General features: G+C 42.7%; 1 protein-coding gene across 5 annotated transcripts in view; it reads right to left on the bottom strand.

The window, feature by feature from the left end:
• Positions 1-19,139, bottom strand: part of trpm7 (transient receptor potential cation channel, subfamily M, member 7) — a 37,657-nt gene extending 18,518 nt beyond the window's left edge. For 2 of the 5 annotated variants that reach the window (XM_085764738.1, XM_085764711.1), the window contains exons 1-11: positions 10,430-10,676; positions 9,247-9,326; positions 7,725-7,763; positions 6,668-6,875; positions 6,196-6,409; positions 4,365-4,489; positions 4,065-4,236; positions 3,320-3,494; positions 2,168-2,291; positions 1,760-1,832; positions 405-505 (exon numbers count right to left, since the gene is read on the bottom strand). In XM_085764738.1, coding sequence (XP_085620864.1) covers positions 405-505; positions 1,760-1,832; positions 2,168-2,291; positions 3,320-3,494; positions 4,065-4,236; positions 4,365-4,489; positions 6,196-6,409; positions 6,668-6,875; positions 7,725-7,763; positions 9,247-9,326; positions 10,430-10,480 — 1,362 coding nt within the window. In that variant the 5' untranslated portion in view covers positions 10,481-10,676. Of the gene's footprint in view, positions 1-404; positions 506-1,759; positions 1,833-2,167; positions 2,292-3,319; positions 3,495-4,064; positions 4,237-4,364; positions 4,490-6,195; positions 6,410-6,667; positions 6,876-7,724; positions 7,764-9,246; positions 9,327-10,429; positions 10,677-19,075 lie in introns of those variants that run through there. The other 3 variants (XM_085764746.1, XM_085764728.1, XM_085764719.1) reach the window with 2 other exon arrangements.
• Between the last annotated feature and the right edge of the window lie 683 nt (positions 19,140-19,822).

Here is a 19,822-nt window from a genome sequence, read left to right as displayed (position 1 = left end):
AATCATTATTTATTAAACAAACACAATGAAAAAGAAGACCAAATATACAGAAAGTTAAAAAAAAATATATAAATAAATATCATCCGTGCTCTCATTCACCCAAGAGCCGAGAGCCCCCAAGTTTAAAAATAAACATAAGCGCCGAGGGCAGCGCACGAAGACAATTGTGACAGGGTTCATGTTACAGTCAAGACAAGCAGCTCATGGCAGCCTGCCTGAGTCCAGTCCCCCGGCTCTGCAGACTGAAGACTGTGGTCGTGCAGAGACTCTGGGGTCATTTTGGGCAAGTCCAAAGGTTTGTAACTAAAGCTGGACAAAGCAAACATCCTTGAAAGCTGTGTCTGACACACACACACACACACACACACACACACACACACACACACACAGGCACAAAAACGTACCAGGAGCTGCTGTCCGTACACAAACACATGATTCTTGGCAATGTCTACACGGTCCCAGGCCAGAGTCAGGACCAGCTGATCGAAGGCAGATGCGTTTGTGTCTGAAATGCACAGGTACAGTGATGTGTAAACACACACAGACACACACACACACACACACACAGAGACACACACAGACACAGACACACACATAGAAACAGATATTAATTCCCAGGCAAGTCAAGCCTTATTAACTGTGTATTTCCTGTTAGCCAGCTAGCAGGATTAGAGGGGGTTGGTAGAGCAGGGCCAGGGCAGTAATACAGTCAATTACACACTAATACAGCAACAGAGCAGATTAGACCACAAAGTAAATCCCTGTTCAGTCTACTGCTCTCTTCCCCAGTAATCTGCCTTATTGTCCTCCAGGATCCATTGGAATCAAATGACCAGATTCCCTTCACACAGACTTGATTGAGTGGATGTCAAACAGGAACCTCAGGGGCAACTTGATTGGAAATCAGTGAAGCGATTTCGCCACATAACACTGAGTCCTGATAAAAAAATCCGCACTTGAAAAACAGGATGTATCGTACTGTACATTCTCCTTTTAACAGTAACAACGCCATCTCCAGTTATCCCTCAACCCTCCCATTTAATATCCGACGTGCTAAATGAATTGTATCATCGTAGAAAATGGAAAACTCTCTGCGCAGCACTCAATATACTTTAAAAGGCTTGAAAGCTTTTGTGCCCCAGGGTCCTTTGGAGGATGAATTACTCTTTCACCGTGATGAATGCCCCTTAAGCCGACAAATATTTGCCTGAGTGGGCATTTCACTCATGGTATTCACTTTGTCTTTTTGAACGTCTGAACCTGTTCCTCTGGATCATCGATCAGCCGCCCCTCGCTTACAAATTCCTGGCTTGCGTCTAAATTAACTGGAAGGAGAGAGGGAAGGAGCAGCTCTGCAGAGTATTTGCTGCAACACCCATCTGTCAGGTGAAAAATAAATAAATAAAAAATGTCCTGTACTTGAAATGAGAAATCGCTATGTGCCCTTTCCTCCCCCCCTCTAACACAGAGACAGTTTTGGAAGAAGGAGGCCCTGTGAATGTGAGCAACACGATCTCCTCAGGAACAGAGAGAGGAGGGCACACAGAGGGGAGAACTGTTCTCAAAGCATATCGATATCAGAAGGAAAACATCACAAAGTCATGAAATCTTCATCTCCCAGTGCCAACAATCTGAGTATATGAATAGACTAAATCAACCGTATGTGAACTTTTACTCTCTTTTCCCTTACATTAAAAAGAGGCTGGGTTGGGTTTGGGTGGGGGGTGGTTTGGGGATGTTCATATGTTCGTTTACCAACCTTGGAGTAAAGCCCTCAGGATGGCCACATCAATGTCCTGGTGCTCCTCGGAGCTGATGTGAAACACAGTGATCTATTTTTCAAGAGAGGAGATATGTTCCCACAGACGTTATCCACATGTTTGAACAGTTTGCAACATGTGATACATCGGGTTTATGAAAACTAACAGCAGAAGCATCAGCTGGTGAGAGCGATGTGTCAGAGACTGTCCTCGTACTGTAGCGGAGTTTAAACCGGTTCATTTATTTATTTCTCTTGTGTTTGGTTTTTAGGAATTTCACTGAAAGATTCATTTGTTTAGCAAGTTTATGTTTTTGCTGCTTCTCACCATCAGTAAAATGGAAGTAATTAAAATCAAAGAAAAATGGCGGATGATAGTGGAGCTACGGTTGACGAGTGGGGATTTACCAGTTCTTTGCTCTTCATGCACTCCATCAGAGTCTGAAAGAGATGGATGGCATCGCTCTGGCTGAAGTTGAAGGTTTTCTTGATGGTTGCGATGATGTCAGTCTCCACTCCATCAGGAAGACCACTGTGGGAGAGTTACAACACAACATGGTTACTAATGTCACACTGCTCAAACACACACACAGCTATAAAACTTTCAAGGTTTTATTCAATCCTATCGACTTTAGGGCAAGAGAACCAGAGGAACGTATGTCTTGGTTTGGATCTTAGATAGCAGCAGCAGCAGCAGCAGCAGCAGCAGCAGCAGCACAGTAAAGGTCTTTTTTCCACTACAGGCTCTAGTTGTTTGACAGTCTAATAATATTTTGCAGCAGCATTTGCTAATTTCATTTAATTAATCCTGCCAGCAGATTACTTTAAAGTGCTTCATGTCACAGCCTCGACTATTTTCATTCCTTTCCTAAACAGACTGGGCTGCAGCTGGGTCAGTAGAAAATCTTTTTGGACGGAAACAGATTCAGAGCCACAGAAAAAACTTTAAAAAATGTATATATTATTATATTTGTGACAGATTTCTATCTACCAGTCTTGACAAGAGCTTCAGCCATTATGTTACAATAAGAGAGGTTATAATATGTTGATTGAGCAGTGCCACTACTGCAAGGACTTGGTATGGGAGACTGATGATTAGGGCCTGAAACAATATGGTGTTGAGCATATAAAAATATAAATGAGATAACCATCAACTGAACGAACCCTAACAGTAACATCAGAAGAGGAAAAGAAGTGATATATATATATTAGAAAGCAAAACAAGAGAGTTTTGTTGTTTTCCACAATCTTTCTAATGCTCAGAGTCATGACACTGGTCAGCAAACAGCAGCTGATGCAAATATTGGCTCTGTGGCTGTAGCACAACTTACAAACTATATTTAGCCACATATTTAAATATATGATTACACACCTGCTGAAACCTTCTTCTGTTCTCTGTGGGATACAACTACTCTTTCTCTATTCATCCCTCTTTTTCTATCACCGGACTAAAACAGTGTTTGAAAAGATTTAACTTTGGCGCACCAGCCTTTATTTTCTTTCCCCCACCACCCAGCTCTGTCCTCTGTATTTGTCCTCTGTGTGTGTGTTTGTACCCACCCTCCCTCCTCGGTCTGCTTGTGGACATAGGCCAGTATGTCAGCAGCACGGCCAGTCCCCTCGCACACCACCACTGGGACGGGAGGGCTCTCCTGGAGGTAATCTAGCACAGTCAGGATCACGTTGGGACCCCCCTCCAAGATCAGAGCCACGACAGGAACGCCCTGACCAATACCTGCAGAAAGGAAAACAAAAAGTCAGCTTCGACTTTGGCTTCGTGTGGCGTCGCTTCCCTTCAGCTCAGATCTCGCTCGACTCTTGTGAGGGTTCAGTTTGTAAGGCGAGCCCTTTGTCTTTACGTGGAACATACAGGCTGATAACAAACTTACCCTTATATTGATTTCATTTAAGGGTTAAGATATGTCTGAAAGTATTTCTATTACCAGTGAAATACCTTAATAAAATACTCATTTTGATTTCTATGAGAACTTTAAAATCTGTGGAGGAAGGGTTAGCAGTTTGATTTATTTCTTTTTTATCATCTGGTGGATATCTGGATTGGATAAAAAAAAATCGAGGTAGTAGGTAATGCTCAGGAATTAATGAATTACTGTTGTCCTTGTTTACCAGTTTTAATGTTATCACATTTAAACTGCCTTCATATTCAAGTCTGAATAGTGGTCAAATGAAAACACCTGTGAGCTTAAGATCTGCTCTTACTATTCCCAAAGAATTCCCACATATTTCTCTGGAAGAAACAGGAATCGCTGTATTGAGAAAACACTTGTTTGGGCTGTTTGCTTACGTGCATGTATTCTTTGGAGGTTGATGTGCTTCTCTAGTTCCCGCCGCAGCTTCACTTCAGCGCCGTACTTGCCCACCGTCCCATCGTCCACCAGGAGGAAATGGGAATGCAGATTGTTGAGAACATTAAGTTTGCTGAGAGGGTTCAGTAGTGTCTGATATGGAGCAATGATCTGTGGTGTGGATAACAGGAGGCATGGAGGTTGGGAGAAAAAAAAAAAAGACAGAAATTATGACTTTAAAAGGAAAAAAAAACCCCAACAACAACAAATGAGAAGAAATTGTAAACGGTGTGTCTTACATCTCTGCCGATGAGGTCGTTCCTGTTTTCAATGACGCCCCAGGATGAAATTCCTATAGTGCAAATTTTCTTTGATGATCTGGAACAGTGCTCTTTGAGAGCATCACCCACATGCTTTGCCACACCTTTGGGGAGGATGCAGAAATTAATGAATATACCTTTTATGCTAAAACATTTTTAGTAGCATTACCCTCACTCACATTTACCACCTCTTGTGCCTCACATCATAATATTAGGAGTGATTCTTCACATTAAACTGTTTTTATACGTTGATATAAGTCTACGACCTGCAAAAGGGCACCAGACATTCTGGATTGAATTTACTATGCATGAGAAAAGAAATGGTCAAAATACCAGTGACCATGACAAAAGCCACTTATGAGCCAATTTCACAACAAGTGCATTAGTCCTGAAGATGCTTGTGAACCACAATCCTCAGCTAATGGGTCTCCTGGATTCAGCAATAATGTGTGAGCCAGAGGACCATCCCAGCTGGCCATGGTGCCAGAGAGGCATTACAGTAATCACTGGTCTGGGTAATTGACCCTGTGAGTAATGATTTAAACACTATGATCAGACCACATCGTCTTAACGCTGCGCTGTGGCTGCAGACACACCTCGGCCACCACACACAACCAAATGACATGCTTAAAGCCCGGCATTACAACTTGTGCTTCATCAGCGCATCGCACTGATGGTAGCTGTTTGTTTGTGAACTGTGTGTGTGTGTGTGACTTCTTTTAGACCAATCCTCAATTAATATCATTAAAAAGGAGCAGACAAAGGTTATTTGGCTTCTACATCCCTTCAGTTGTCAGTACCATTTATCTTTTATTCAGGGTGGGTTTTCATTATGCTCAGGGGGTCATCCCTATGTTCCCACAGCCCTATGTTCCCTCAGCCCTATGTTCCCTCATTTCTAACTTTTGTTGTCACTGAAAATTAGGCCCTATGTTCCCACAGCCCTTCGGTCCCACCATTGGTTGGGTTTAGGCAATGAAGAAAGGAGTTGGTTAAGTTTAGTAAAAAGACCAGGTAGAGGCTAGACAGGCCAGATAGGTAGAGTCCAGATAGGTAGAGAGAGTCCAGAGGGAACATAGGGCTGAGGGAACATAGGGCTGTGGGTGGATAACATGCTCAGTACCTGTTACTAAGGACATCGCACATTCAGATGACTCTGATATTCATACATTTCTAATCTGATGAAGATTTTTGGTTCAAACAAGGAGGCAATAAGCATCAAAGGAGGTAATGCTAATTTAATCCGGCTATAGAGTCACAAAGGCGGCATGGCTGCTGCATTTTCACACTCACAATTTTAACCCAGTATGTGTCACCAACAAGTCATCGGAGTGATAGAATCACACCTCAGATCTCACAGCAGCAAATACAGCAGCTACTGATAGTACACACTAGTACCGGTACATATACTTCAGCTGCAGCCATTGTTCTCCTTTCCTAAAGGTGGCACAGTCTGACATGCACAGAACTGATCTCACAATGACCGGACGGCTTAATACCTGAAAAATTTGAAGCATGCTAAAAATGAGGGAGTGAAAGCTCAGTCCCATGAGGTGTTTTGCAATTAGCAGTCTGATTTTCATTACTGTTGAGCTTGGTGTTAGGAAACAACTGAAACCGCCTTCAAACGACACATTTTAAAATGGGTAAATATATTCTGGTATAGTCCCATAAAGAAATCGTTAAATCACCACATATTCCTTGACCAAGAAAATGTATGACTTTTGATGATAGTAAGGAGTACCTTGTTGAAAAAAAGTAATTTCAACAGAAAGAAAGAGGAAGGAAAAGCAGGTCTTTGACTGCATACCTGTGTTGACGCCCCCGGTGAGGATCCAGGCCCCGGTGGTGACTGCAGCTTTGATGAGGCCCTTGCCCACCACCTGCTTGATGCGTGGGTGCAGCTCAAAGTTTTGCACTCCTCCATGGACAGAGATGAGGATCTTGGGAAGCTCCATATGCCATTCCTTCAACATCAGCCGCAGGATGCTCTCGGGCCTCGAGTCGTGGGACAAACGCACATACTGCCCATGTTTGGAAGAGGTGGGGTAAAGCATGTCCAAGTTAACACATAGATACGTACACAAATACACAAAGGGTGTAATGTATTGTAATGTATTAATTTTAATCATCATTTTGTCAAATCAAGCTCAAAACAAGGCCTAAACCCAAAAGAAACGCTTTGTGTCACTGCGTTGGATCATTTTTCTCCAGCTTTGACACATACGCTTTGTTGTTGCATGAAAAACATGCCCTCCAACAGGAAGAATTTGCCCTCCTACCTTGGCTCTGTACGAGTGAGACCCTCCCTGGAAGTTGATGACACCGTAGGCGTCAGTGGGGCTCGCCTCTGTGTGTTTTTCCACCGACCACTCCTCCAGCTCGGGCATGGACACGTTGGGGTTTTCACCCAACTTCACATCCGAGTATTTTGTGGCCAAGCTGGCTGTGAAGCCAACATGCTGCCGCACCAGCCGCCCACAGCAGCATCTGGAGGTTGAACACAACCATTTTTATTAGTAGAAGAATAACACACTTTTTCATTTCTATTTGTTTCAGCCATGACTCAAGTCTTGATTTAAAACAAAAACAATCCAAAAAGTGGCCACTGCATCAATGAGAATGATTTGACAAGTTCTATGGTTTTACCAGACTGAAGAAGTTTGATTTCATGCCAACAGCATGGTCAACAGTTGTAAGGTAAAATTTCAGCTTTTCTTATTGTAGCACCCTCTAGAGATCAAAGTTCACCCGATTTTCTGAGTTACCTCCCGAGGGGGCTGGGAGTTAAGACCTCTTGCCTTTTGGCGACTTTCCGATTAAAAATATTAAATGTTTTAAAAATACATGTTTTAACTTGGTCTTGGTTTGAAGATCATCTTTTCCAACTTCAATAAAAAATTGGACATTGTTCAAGGGGTAGTGAGAAAATGGTAACATGTCATAGGGTGACCCAGGGAATCCGATGGTACACCATTTTTTAAGCGTAGTAATAGAGTTCATTCAATTCATAACAACAAGCCAACATTTCAAGATCTGACAGACTTCTAAGACTGTATGTAAACTTTACTTACTAATATCATTATCATAATTGATGACCAGCCTACGCTTTTTGTTCACTCAACTCACTGCCTGATGGGAGAATGTGCATCCTGACTCACAAAGCCTGGAAGTTAATCGTTTCCTGAGGGGAGGGTGCTACTGTTCGGTGAAATTACACATTAAAAAATTTGCCTGCAGGGTTTTTTTGGGGTAACAAGTTCGCTTGGATTTTCCCAGGTAAATTCTTTCAAGTAACAGAAAATGATGAGTGACACAAAAGACCAAACAAACACTTACCGGACCAGCTGCTGGCAAATCTGGCATCCTGGAAGGCATCTGCAAAGGAATTTTACACCAACATATTCAATCACTAATCAAAATACAAAAATCATGCAAGACCACATACATGCAGGAGTAGATAGTAACGAAGTATATTTACTTGACAATTGTATTTTGGTATAATTTCAGGTATTTATTCTTTGGAGAAATTGAAAAATGAGGCGGACAGTTCTGTAGCAAAGAACCACAGCCTTATCTTAAGCCAACGTTTGATTTTATGGGTAAATATTCCTTTTTAAATGTCTGCAGTGTTTACCATGACCAAACCTCACCACTGCTCACAAAAAATAATAGACAATAAAAAAACAACACTTCTTTTGCTAATTTAACTGCTTTATGGTTCTGTACGGTTTATGTCTACAGACACACACACACACACACACACACACATACATATAAAAATATATAAAATCATTCAAATCATTCTACATGCACACTTTATCCACCTCAGTATAGACGTGAAGCATATTGTCAACACCACAACACAACGACAAAGACACTTTTGATGGTCTGATCTCGCCTGGTGAGGAGTTTTTGGTAAACAAATTCTTGGGAGACAAAGTGTCTTGAGGAAGAAGGTTATCTGTTGGTTGGACGAGCAGCCCAGTTAGAGGGACCTTTAACCCAGAGTGAGGTTATGAAACCTGGCAAAGTGGACTCTCACTTTGATCACAGTGACATGCAGACCTGTGTTCACCAACATCTCTGAATCATCTACGAGCAGCAGCACATTCTGTGGTTAGTGGAGAAAAGCCAATGGCAAATAATTGATGTAAAAGAAAACAAAGGAAAAAGAGTCAACTTGTATCACTGTGAGTTTAAAAGAAGGAACGCAACTTGTTGAAAGTGTGTTACTAAACAAAGAACCGCCTCAAAACACAAAGGCAAAACAATATTCAAATTTAAATGTGGGAACATACTTGCTATTTGACCTGCTGTGTCTTTTACTTTTTATGTATTCTTCTCATGCAAAGATGTCTCATTGTGAATGACTGGCCTTCATGCAAAGCCAATAAGGCGGCCTCTGTACAGTTTTAACACTGCTCTGTAAGATTCCAGTCAGACTGCTGGAATATCCTGCCTCATCTGACAAAAGAAAGACCGTCCACATCAGTTCTTCATGTACACAAACAGATTGACAAGGAGAAAACTTGTGATGGAAAAATTGACTTTCAGCTTTCACTGAATCAAATAATTGGGTATGTATCATCAGATAATATCAGAAATGAATTGGACATTCCTAGAAAAGGAAGACGATATGACACAGGTTCATCTCAATAGTGTTCCCTCTCATTTAACGCTGTAATTATAGTGACAGGCATAAACATTAGGATTATGCAGAAACAGACTCATTTACTCTTTGCAGAGTAGTGGTTAGGGTTTGAGCCTACTTTAACACACACACACACACACACCATACAATTACCCCGTTTCCATGGCTCTCACCACAAGGCACACTACGGTCCATCGAAGCACATACCTGTGGGGGTCCTTTGACACTGGAAGTATGTACACACATTCCCTCTTGGTGAAAGTGCTTTCTATCCAGGGTTTCTGGGACTGTGAATAAAGAGAAAAAACAACTGTGAGTGGTGGACACCACCTGATGTTCCTCATATTTGTTTTTACTTTTAATATATTCATGCTGCCAGCAAGGCAAAGGCAAAATTCATTTGCAAAGCACAGAGGTCATTTATTGTGCTGAGCCAAGATTCTCTGGATGGTATAAGCAATGCTCCTGTGTACATTAGATCAGTGTTTGTACTAACAAGACTAATATTAAAGCCATTGTAGTCTCAAAAAGACAAATAAAACACGCAAAAAGACCACAGGATCAATATTCAGAGGTATGGGTAAATTGTACTTAAGTCTGGAACAACTTTCTTGAAAGGAAAGAATCATCATCAAAGGAAAAGGGGGGGCTTGTGCCTCCTTAATCCAGATTTTAGTATATGAAAATCAAAGGGATTACAAGTCTTGATAATTTAAAACAAAATGAAACTCGACATTTGAAATGAGGGCAGGTACAGTTCAGAAAGCACATCGGCTACAGGTGTCCATATAAATGTTATAAAACAATAAAATAATCTGATTCTATGTCGCCATTTTATCCAACCATGGATTTATGTCACAGGAATTTGCAATTAATGCCCCATTCCTCGTTGTTCCCCCAGCGCAGCTCAGAGGGACCCGCAAGTGATTAACAACATTAATCCGCCCCAGCACAAAGAGGGAAACATTCAAACGCCGTCACCTGCTTTGCACCAAAGACTTTCAATTATTCCTCAAACTCAAACAACAGTGTAACAACAACCAGGGCTGGAAACGGTGGGAAGCAGACAGGCAGCAGCTCAGGTTCCTGTGCTAGAGCTAGCTGAGCATGAGCCAGGTTTTGGTGAGAGAGAGTGTGAACAGGGACGGTCTTGATAGTTGTGAATGTGAACCAAAGTCAGTTCCCTGCCCTGCAAAAGTCCCATGTGAGGAATTAAATCAGCGTATCTAGAATTAAATCTTTGTCGTCACTTGTCACCATCCCATCCTTGGTGCTACTGGTTCCACACATCAACACCAAACAACAGTTTTTAACAGAAACATTTCAACATATTATATGCGTAATCATCCCACAGCTCGACCTATGGGACCAAGCCTCAGAGTTTGCATACCTGGATGTCCTCCTCTTCATCTCTGTGTTTAAGGGCTTTGTACAGGAACATACCAAGGCTCCTTCATGCATCTCCTGGACAAACCTCAGTCACCGCAGCCTCCCTCGAGCGCTGGATCATCGGTCAGAGATCACCGCGTCTCCGTGTCTCCAAAGATCTACGTGCAATTTCCATACGGGTCTCAAAGTCTACAGCGATGCTGTTACCATACAGATCCGGCCCGAGTTAAAAGCTGAGCGATCAGTGAGAGGTTGCAGCCTCCAAACTCCATCCACTGTTAATCTGTAAGAAGCTACTCAGGGGGCAGATGAATGTGTCTGAGACAAACTAGATATTATACTCGGGCTGGAGAGAAAGAGACGAGGGAGGCGGAGGTGTGGGAGAGGATTAGTGGATGGGCAGAGGCTTCAATGATATATACCTAGTTGTCTACTGAAGACACACCACATACTGTGATCCATGCAGTGTGCACAAAACCCCTCCAAAATCTACTTTTTGAGCCTACAGTCACACTTCAGGAGGCCTCCTTTATTTTGAAACCATTAGTTTAAAAATAAAAGGACCAACAGACGCCTTGATTAAAATGACAACAACAAAACTATAGACTGGCCACATTAAAGTTCTTTTCCCACGTGCAATCCACAACATGTGTTCACGTATATTTGCGCAAGGCAGTGGTTTGGATGATCACACTTTGCTCCGCTGCAGGAAAAATATTTACATCAGGTGTGTCCACGTGTCACAAGCAGTTTTGATTGATGTTTTCTATTCACACACTTTGCTGCGGAACAGTGACCGACATCATCATTTAACAAGTCATCAAGGTCAAACGTCTTAAATCTTAGCATGGAGATATTTCTCTCAGACACACTCCTAAATTGCCTTCCATTCCTGATTTCTACCTTTCATTTTAATTTACATTGTATGTCAGAAAGTTTAATGTACCATCGGAGACCTGGCAGAGGATCATATGAGGGTGATGCTTTTAGTAGGTGTAAAATATCATCTCCACGGTGGGGATCATCATCCCTTTCAATATGGATTTATGTTTTGGCTGAACTTTGCCCTGAACAGTTAATCACACAGTGTAGACAAACCCTCAATTATCAAAACCACCTTTTTTGAGATTAAAACCAAAGTGAGTGCTTGAGAGTAATCCTTAAATCCACTAATTCAGAGGTACGTAAGTAAGACGTTCAAAAACAAAAATGAATGAATAAATCTTAGGCTTTGTCATTTTATTTTAGGAGTTGTTATCTTAGCTTATGATAAAAGACAGGAAACATGAGGAAATCTGTTCATCTAGCTCTGTCCAATCACCTAGGACAGTGGTTCCCAAACTTTTTGTGGCCAAGGCACACCAAAGGACAAGTAAAAATCTCAAGGCACACCTATTGTTCAAAATAGCCTTCATAACACGTGTTATCACTTATATCATGTAAAATATCTGTAAATGTGCATAATTATTTAATAATGCCAAATAAAATGTGACAAAGACAACTAGGCTACATTACTCACGAAATCATATTTATTAACAAAATATTTTTAAAAAATTAATTTGAAACTTCATCAAATTAGGCTTCATCAAAGCAGCAATACAACCATTTAAACCAGACAGGTCACAATAAGGCAAAGGAAACTTTGCAAAATGTCATCACAGAGAACTGTCAATGCAAGGAAGCTGCACCGTCCATGGTCCTACAAATTGATCAGTATTGAAACATATTGTGCGAAATATGGGGTTCTCTTTGAGGTTTTGTTTTTTAAGAATTGTTTTTAGGTATAGAGTTTGCCTCTGTATTATGAAATGAGCGCATACAAAGTACTGATAGTAAATTAAAAATAATTATTTTTTGTGTAGTTGTATATTGCAATAATAATGTATGGTTGTCACAAAATCCCAAGGCACACCTGGACTTGCCTCACGGCACACCAGTGTGCCTCGGCACACCGTTTGGGAACCACTGACCTAGGATAAGATCAATTGAGCCATTAGAGTGGGACTCATCTTGTCTTCTACCTGGCTTCTCCCAAGTACAAAACTGTACATCAAAATTATACATTACACGACCAAAACATTCAACACTAAAACATAAAATGTGTGTAAAGTGGGATACAGCCACATCATGGCAGGGCAAATACAGCTGCATCTAACAACATCAATCGGTAGGGTTGAATTTGATGTCCAAATTAGCAACGACTGACAATAATATTAAAGGGGAACTAGCGAGTCGGTCGCTTTTTCACTGTTTCGGTTGCATTTTCTCTCTAAGGAGCTCCCCCTACAGTTTCGGAGTGCAAATTTTCACTGTCATAAAAACTCATCGCTATACTTCCTCCCTCCCCCCCGGGCCATGTGAATTTGTTTTCAATGAGAAGGCAATCCGTGGAGCAACGTCTACTGAGGTGGGTAACGTTAACAAGAGATAACAGATTACGGGACTTGTTCGTGTTGTAGTGTCGTAGAGCAGTCCATGTTTCTTGCGAGACGAGATCTGGGACACCGGGTCGGAGGCTCTGATCTTGGAAGGTTGGTATTCGGCCAAGAGACGCTAGGTGGAAGGCAGTAACAAGTCATTTCACCATCACTTACTCTGAAGCTGTTTAATCAAGGTGCAAATCTTGCATGGTTCTAGGGCTGCACGATAAATCGTTAAAAAATCGCGATCTCGATGCACACCTACAGTACATGCGATCTCATTTCTGAATGACAACGATTATTCTCCATTTTATTTCACGAGCATCACAAACAAACGCTCCTGTTTTCCTCTACAAGTTCTACAAGCCTCAAACGCCGCACTGGTGCTGCCGTTTCCTTCAACCTGTAACAAAGCGCCTTTACATCACATGATTTAGTGGAGGAGGAAGCCTGCTGGTAGTGAGAGTTTTTCGAGAGGGACAGCAGCGTTGATGGAGCGCGAGAACAACGGTCATGAGACGGCAACTTCACGTCACAACTTCGTCAAGTATAACGGGACACATGTCACGAAGGAAAAGCTGTTAACGTTAGCCGAGGCGCGGCTCCAGAGCAGAGTTGGCTAAAACACCGAACCACTGGATTTAATCCTTCACACATTTGTTTTCACTCTGCTCCAAACACCGCACCGCTGGCAGAGCGTTGTTTCCATGACTCCCGAATGTAAAAATGAAACTTGAGAAGTAACAATAAACTTTAACAATGGAGACACCAGGAAGTTGGCGCGGATCGATTAATATAATAGACTACATCCATGATCAAGGTCCAGCCGTGTTCACATAACAAACGGACGCGCACCCGAGAGGGACTGTAGAGTTCACTGACCCAAACGCACCACACTCGGGCTCAAAGTTCAGCTGGGCCGATCTGAACACTGCTTGTGTGAAAACACCTTAGATTCACTTGCTGTCAGAATTTTACTTTGGTTTAATGGTAACTTTTCATTGATCTACTCTTTCATTAATCTGTTACCTCGGGCCCTGCCATATATGACCTGTGTCAGCCCACTATCAGAAAAAAACATGCCTGTCACCGGGCTTAAGAAAGAAATAATAAACATTTCAATTTGTGAAAAAAAAGCCAAAGAATTGTGATCTCGATTCTAAGCAAAAAAGAAAATCTTGATTCACATTTTTCCCAGAATCGGGCGGCTCTACATGGTTCCTCTTTAAGTGCTTTCTTTTTTTGGCAGTAATTACAAATAGAGCTGTAGAAAGTTTTAATGATTTCCTACTCTACAGCACCACCTCCACTGCCTATGAGTTATGCTGCTGGTGTAATGATATCATCATGTGCTGCCCTGACAATGTGCAGCAGGTCACTGACTCAGTTTCTAGTGATGTCGAATTCACGGCACGGAGATTCATGTCCGCTGGAGCAGAGACAGGTGTGAGGCACACACCCTTTGACCTGGGGCAGGTCTCTCTCAATACGCTTTGTGGAGGAATGCATCCAACAAAAACGTTGCTGTCGTCTTGACCCAACAAAGTGTTAATGAGGCAGATAAAGCAGGACTGTGCTCTGCGAAACTGTAACCATGGTACCTGAGAATGTCAGGCAACAAAAGACTTGAGCACTTCAGAGCCCCTGCCAAACACACACACACACACACTCTCTCTCCCTCAAACACACACACGCAAATTCAGTCAGTCACTCTCCCACTTCCTCACTCCCTCCCTCTTCCTCTCTGGCTTCTTTCTCTGTGCTCCAGCTTTTATAATTACTATGTTCCTGTAGGAAATTTAACCCAGAAGCTTTCCATCTTATTCATTTTGATGATATCAGATGCTATGGATAAGCATAGTGTGTGTGTGTCAACATGTGTTGGTGGAATTGCATGTGTTTATAATGGGGTGATGCAAATTTGATCATAAACTGTTGCCTCTTCTTCCTACAGTCGGCTTCCAGCGCACAAAAACACGTGTGCGTGGTGAACTCAGAAACCTTGTTGCTAACTGAGCTCTTCCTTCCACTCTCTTCTTTTTCCCAACAATGTAACAAGGTTGGCCGGTCGACCCATCGTTCCACTGGCCCCGCCTGACGTAACATGGGGTGAGATAACATCTGGCTTGGCAATTCTATTACCCATTAGAACGAGTGGAGGTTATGGGGTCAGCACTTTAGTGTGAGCGGTATCCAAACAGAGGAGAGTTTCTCAGTGAATAAGCACAAAGAGAAAAATAGTATTTTTTGCTGTTTATCTATTTTTTCCATTTATCTAAACAAATTGGGATCAAAGCGCTCTGGATATGATTCAGCTTCAAGAAGGTTCAGTTCTTTGTAATGAGAGATGGAAATAACATTTCAGTTGAACATATAGGAATCAGGTCTCACCTCATTTTTTTGATTTCATTCCGACTATGCCACGTTATACAATAATTACAACTGAGCTGCTGGTATACAGTTCTAGTCAAAGGGACAGAGGGAGAACTGGGGCATCCTCCACGCTACAGTGAGCTAAGGCTCCTGCCGTGAGATTTTTCCATGCCATAACCTTAATTCCTCACTGCTGTTTCTCTTTGGATCAAGTCACATCACAGGGGGGCTGCAGTCGTACCACACAATTGTAGTTGTACCCCCAGAAAGACTAAAATTCCTACACAGATATAATCTGTTTTGGAAATGCACTCAAGAAAAGATTTGTTAATTTATCAATGAGTCAAATGGCAGAGGTTAATTGGCAGCAATTAATATACAATCATAAAAATTGTTACAATTTATTTGCCTCATTTGCCAGTATTAATGTGAAGACATTTGAAGACTGAGCTTTTAGAACCTTTTAGGACCAAACAATTAATTAAAAAAATAATCAGCAGATTACTAAAATTGAATGACACAGAACAACAAAGGGTCCCAAAAAAGTGCCCTGCTCAATTACGGCGTCCTTTGGGGGATCTCAACACTCGAAGCAATTCTAATAGTATTTTTTTGGATCTCTTAAATTTGCTTTAGTGGACATTGTATAGAATAAAAAAACTATACAGCAAAATCATCCAATAAAACAAGTGAATGACGATGCACATTTGACACCTTTTACGCAAACTGCTAAGGATAAGACAGATCAAAACAAAATGTTTGATGTAATCCCATGTGCCTACACTTCTGAGGCGGGCAAAGGTTGTCTATTAGGTATGATTTACCACTACACAGTGACAGGACAATCATAAATGTAATCCCAATGATCAAATAAACTTCCACAAGATTACTGTGAAGTCTTTACAATACAGATCCATCTGAACTTTTAAAGCATGAGTCACGACTCCTGGGGTTGGTAACCTGAGTGTAACAAAGCAACAGCACCCTTATTAAATTCCTTGGTATACTAAATACATAAATAGATAACAAAATCTCAATGGGGTTATGTAGGGTCAAAATAGGCCCCGGAAAAGAGAGAATATCACACACATACATTACAAGTGTCATTACTTTGGATTCATTGGCCCATCTTAGATGCTACAATATGTACGCCTTTAAAAAATGCTAAATAAAGGAAAATAATTGATTATAGCCTTCAGATAAGATTCATACAGTCAGTTCATAGAGTCATGAGACCAAAGTATGATCACTCCTGCTCTCACACTTATGCCCCCCAGGACAAGCTCTGAAAGCCTGCACAGCATGGGCTGACACCATGCTGGCATGCCACCCCGAGTCCTCCCTCCAAGCAACCATATAACCCAGTAATGTAAAGCATGTGATGACTCTTTCCCAACATCTGGCACTCACGGTTTTGTGAGGCTGTGAAAACTCATCGTTTTGTCAAGCATTAGGAGACAGCAGCAGGGTCAAGGCCAAACTATTGTTGATAAAAACTCTACAATATATAGGGACTATTTTAAAAGTATTTGTATTTCTCTTTGCATACAGAAACATGTGATATGCTAAGGTGATATTTCCTCCATTGTTCTGCGGGTATTTCAGAGGCCAAGCATGTCAGCTGCAGGCTTGACCACCAGTAGCAGCTCTGCAGAGAGTGGGTCAGCTCCATTCATAAAAAAAAATGACAAAAAAAAATTTGATAAACTAAAGCTGTGACTTTTTTTTTTTTTATTAACCCAGACCAGGGCTACTGGAAAAACTTGTATCTGTCATCTTCAAATGGGCTTGTGCGTTTGGTACAAGTGGATTAGAGCGGGAGATAACAGAGCTCAAAGGGGCATGCCACAGTCACTCTGCCACAGGCTGTAACACGCAAGCACTTACACACACACGCGTGCACACTAACACACACAAATAACAAAATAAACACAACCACACACACACTTTCGTAGTGCTAGAGTCTATTCTGGAGCACAACAAAGTGATGCAAGACCGTTTTCTCCCATGCTCACAGAGCGCTAAAGCCCAGACTGATGACTAGTTCAGCCATTGACCATTACATAAGAGGCTGTGACTTGCAATAATAGAGACAGAGCTCTGTTACCAACTGGTGATACAAATCATACTGACGACTCTGATGAGCCTGCTTCAATTCGCATTTTGCAGAGTAGTCTGACATTAACAGTGTTCCTCATCCAGGGGTAAGCTGGGGCATGTGACCAGCTCAGCCCAGCACTGTGGGAAATAAGACAGTTCTGCACGGAGGCAAAAAAAAGAAAAAAAAAAAGCAGCCTCCTGCTGCTCTGGATTCCCACTGAATAGCACAAGCACAATAGAGCACAGATATATAAATAAACACATCCATAAATCAATATCTTAAAGGGGGAGATTAGATATCCTCCTTATCTTACAAGCCATGACATACATTTGCGGATTAATAATTACTTGTTTTCACATTTGGACACTGTCTGCCTGTGTCTTTTCATTAGCCGAATTTAAGTGGGAGGGTGTCATGATGATAATTTGTCTACAGTGAGACATTTGCGACACTGCTGTGAAATCTCAAACTGCATGAAACCACAGTGGGAGATTAGATGCAATTAATGAACATGACCGACCTATGGCATTATGTGACATGATGAGAATCAAGGTGGGGGATATATTTCTGAGGACCAGACAGTAATACCATGTTATTACTATGATACTGGTCCAAATATACAACAATAGTGAATGTTATCCATGTTGTACATTAGATGATACTGTCATGATAACTACACAACACTGTGTGGTCAGTTCTGACATGTCATCTTCTACTTGCATCCACCCTGGGCTTGTTGTTTGTCTGTTTTAAGGGGGAAGACACAGACAGTTCATGTGGAAAAAAGGAGGAGGAAGAATAAAAGGAAGGAGGAGGAGGCCGTGGTTGTCACGAAGAGGAAAAATTACAAGTTCTGTTAAAAACACTGAGGATGAGAGAGTGAGACAAACCCTGGACAGTGTGTCTGCTGCTGCTGCTACAGGCCTGAATCTCACCAAACAGCCAAGAGTCGTGAGTGGGCGCACAGATGCTCCACAAAGTCTGAGATAATAAACGCACCACTCAACATCAGATAACCCCCACCACCGCCACCCGATGCTGGCGGGACACAAAGCGTCCAGTTGAGCCGGACCTGGCAGCCGCTCAAGGTGGCATTGACTTGTTACTGGCAATGACAGCGTGTCTTGTCTCGACATCTGAGACAGCTGGCACAACCGTGAAAACTAACTAACAAGTGCCAGCGGCTCTGTAAACGCAGTATTTTATGTGCCGAGCACCGTAGAGGACACACACGGTCTCAGCTGGGTCTTCTTGTAGCTCCAGCCGGCTGCCTGCATACCCACAGACCCACAGACAGACCCACCGACCCACCGACCCACCGCAGCTGGCGGAGCTACTAGTTAGCTTTGGTAAAGTACCTACTAGCATTTAGCGCTAGCGAGCTAGCTACCTAGCCTGCTAACGTTACGCCCGTGTGTGGTTTTGGGGATTTCTCGCCAGACGCTGTGTCACAGTGTAAACTCTGCTCATGGTGTCCGAGCCGGACGGGCAGGCAGACAGTCAGCAAACATAAAACACAGCAAGCAAAGCAAAGCAAAGCAACCGCGGCGGCCAGCGGGAGCTCGGCTCGGCTGGGTGCATGACAGGCGGCAGGAGGCAGCAGCAGCAGCAGCATGCACGGTGGTGGAGGGGAAACCTGCCACTCAAACACCGCGATCAGTCACGACGACGGTCCTGAGCGCACAATTTAAGCGGACTTTAAAAAAGCCAAGAGGCGATCAAAGCGGCCCGGTGCCGGGAGAGGAGCACATACCATCCTCTTCACCGTTGAGACTGAGGAAGAGCTGTGTCGTGGCTTTTATCCATCTATTGGCGGTGCTCTCGGTTAGCCTTGGAAGGAAAGCCCGGTGGACGACGTTGGAGAGATCCGCTTCGGCTGCAGCTCCAGCGGAAGGTTGCTTTTTCATAATTGTGCGACTCGAGACTGACGCTGCATGACGAGCCGGCTGACTCAGCCTGCAACACCGTCACATGACCGAGGCGGAGCCACCGGCCACATGTGCGCTTTGTTTGACCTCCTGATAAACACAGAGAGAGACACAGACAGCGACAGAGACAGCCGGCCGGCGATTATTAAGATGAGCACCGGTGCCCTGTCCTCATAGTCAAGATAGAAAGAACACCTAATCCGAGCCCGAGTCAAGACCAGGACCAGGACCAGGACTTTGAGGGGGTCAAGACCAACAAAACCAAGACTTTGAGGGGGTCGAGACCAAGTCAAGACCAAGACAAAACCAAGACCTTGAGGGGTAGACTGAGTCAAGACCAAGACAAGAGCATACCAAGACCAAGACCAGAGCAAGATCCAAGTCAAGATCAAGTCAAGACCAAGACCAAGACCAGAGCATACAAGACCAAGAGTTTAAGGGGGTCGAGACCAAGTCCGAGTCTGAACCAATGCAAGACCATTTTCAAGGCCAATACTCAGTAGCCTACCAGTATAATAATCATGTGACTTGATGTTTACATTATTCCTCAGCTAAAAAGAAAAGATAATTGT

The sequence above is a fragment of the Trachurus japonicus genome, chromosome 3 (genome assembly GCF_045865225.1).
Source record: "Trachurus japonicus isolate A0001 chromosome 3, Traja_1.0".
In the NCBI taxonomy this organism is placed as follows: domain Eukaryota; kingdom Metazoa; phylum Chordata; class Actinopteri; order Carangiformes; family Carangidae; genus Trachurus; species Trachurus japonicus.
This window is presented reverse-complemented; position numbering and strand designations above follow the sequence as displayed.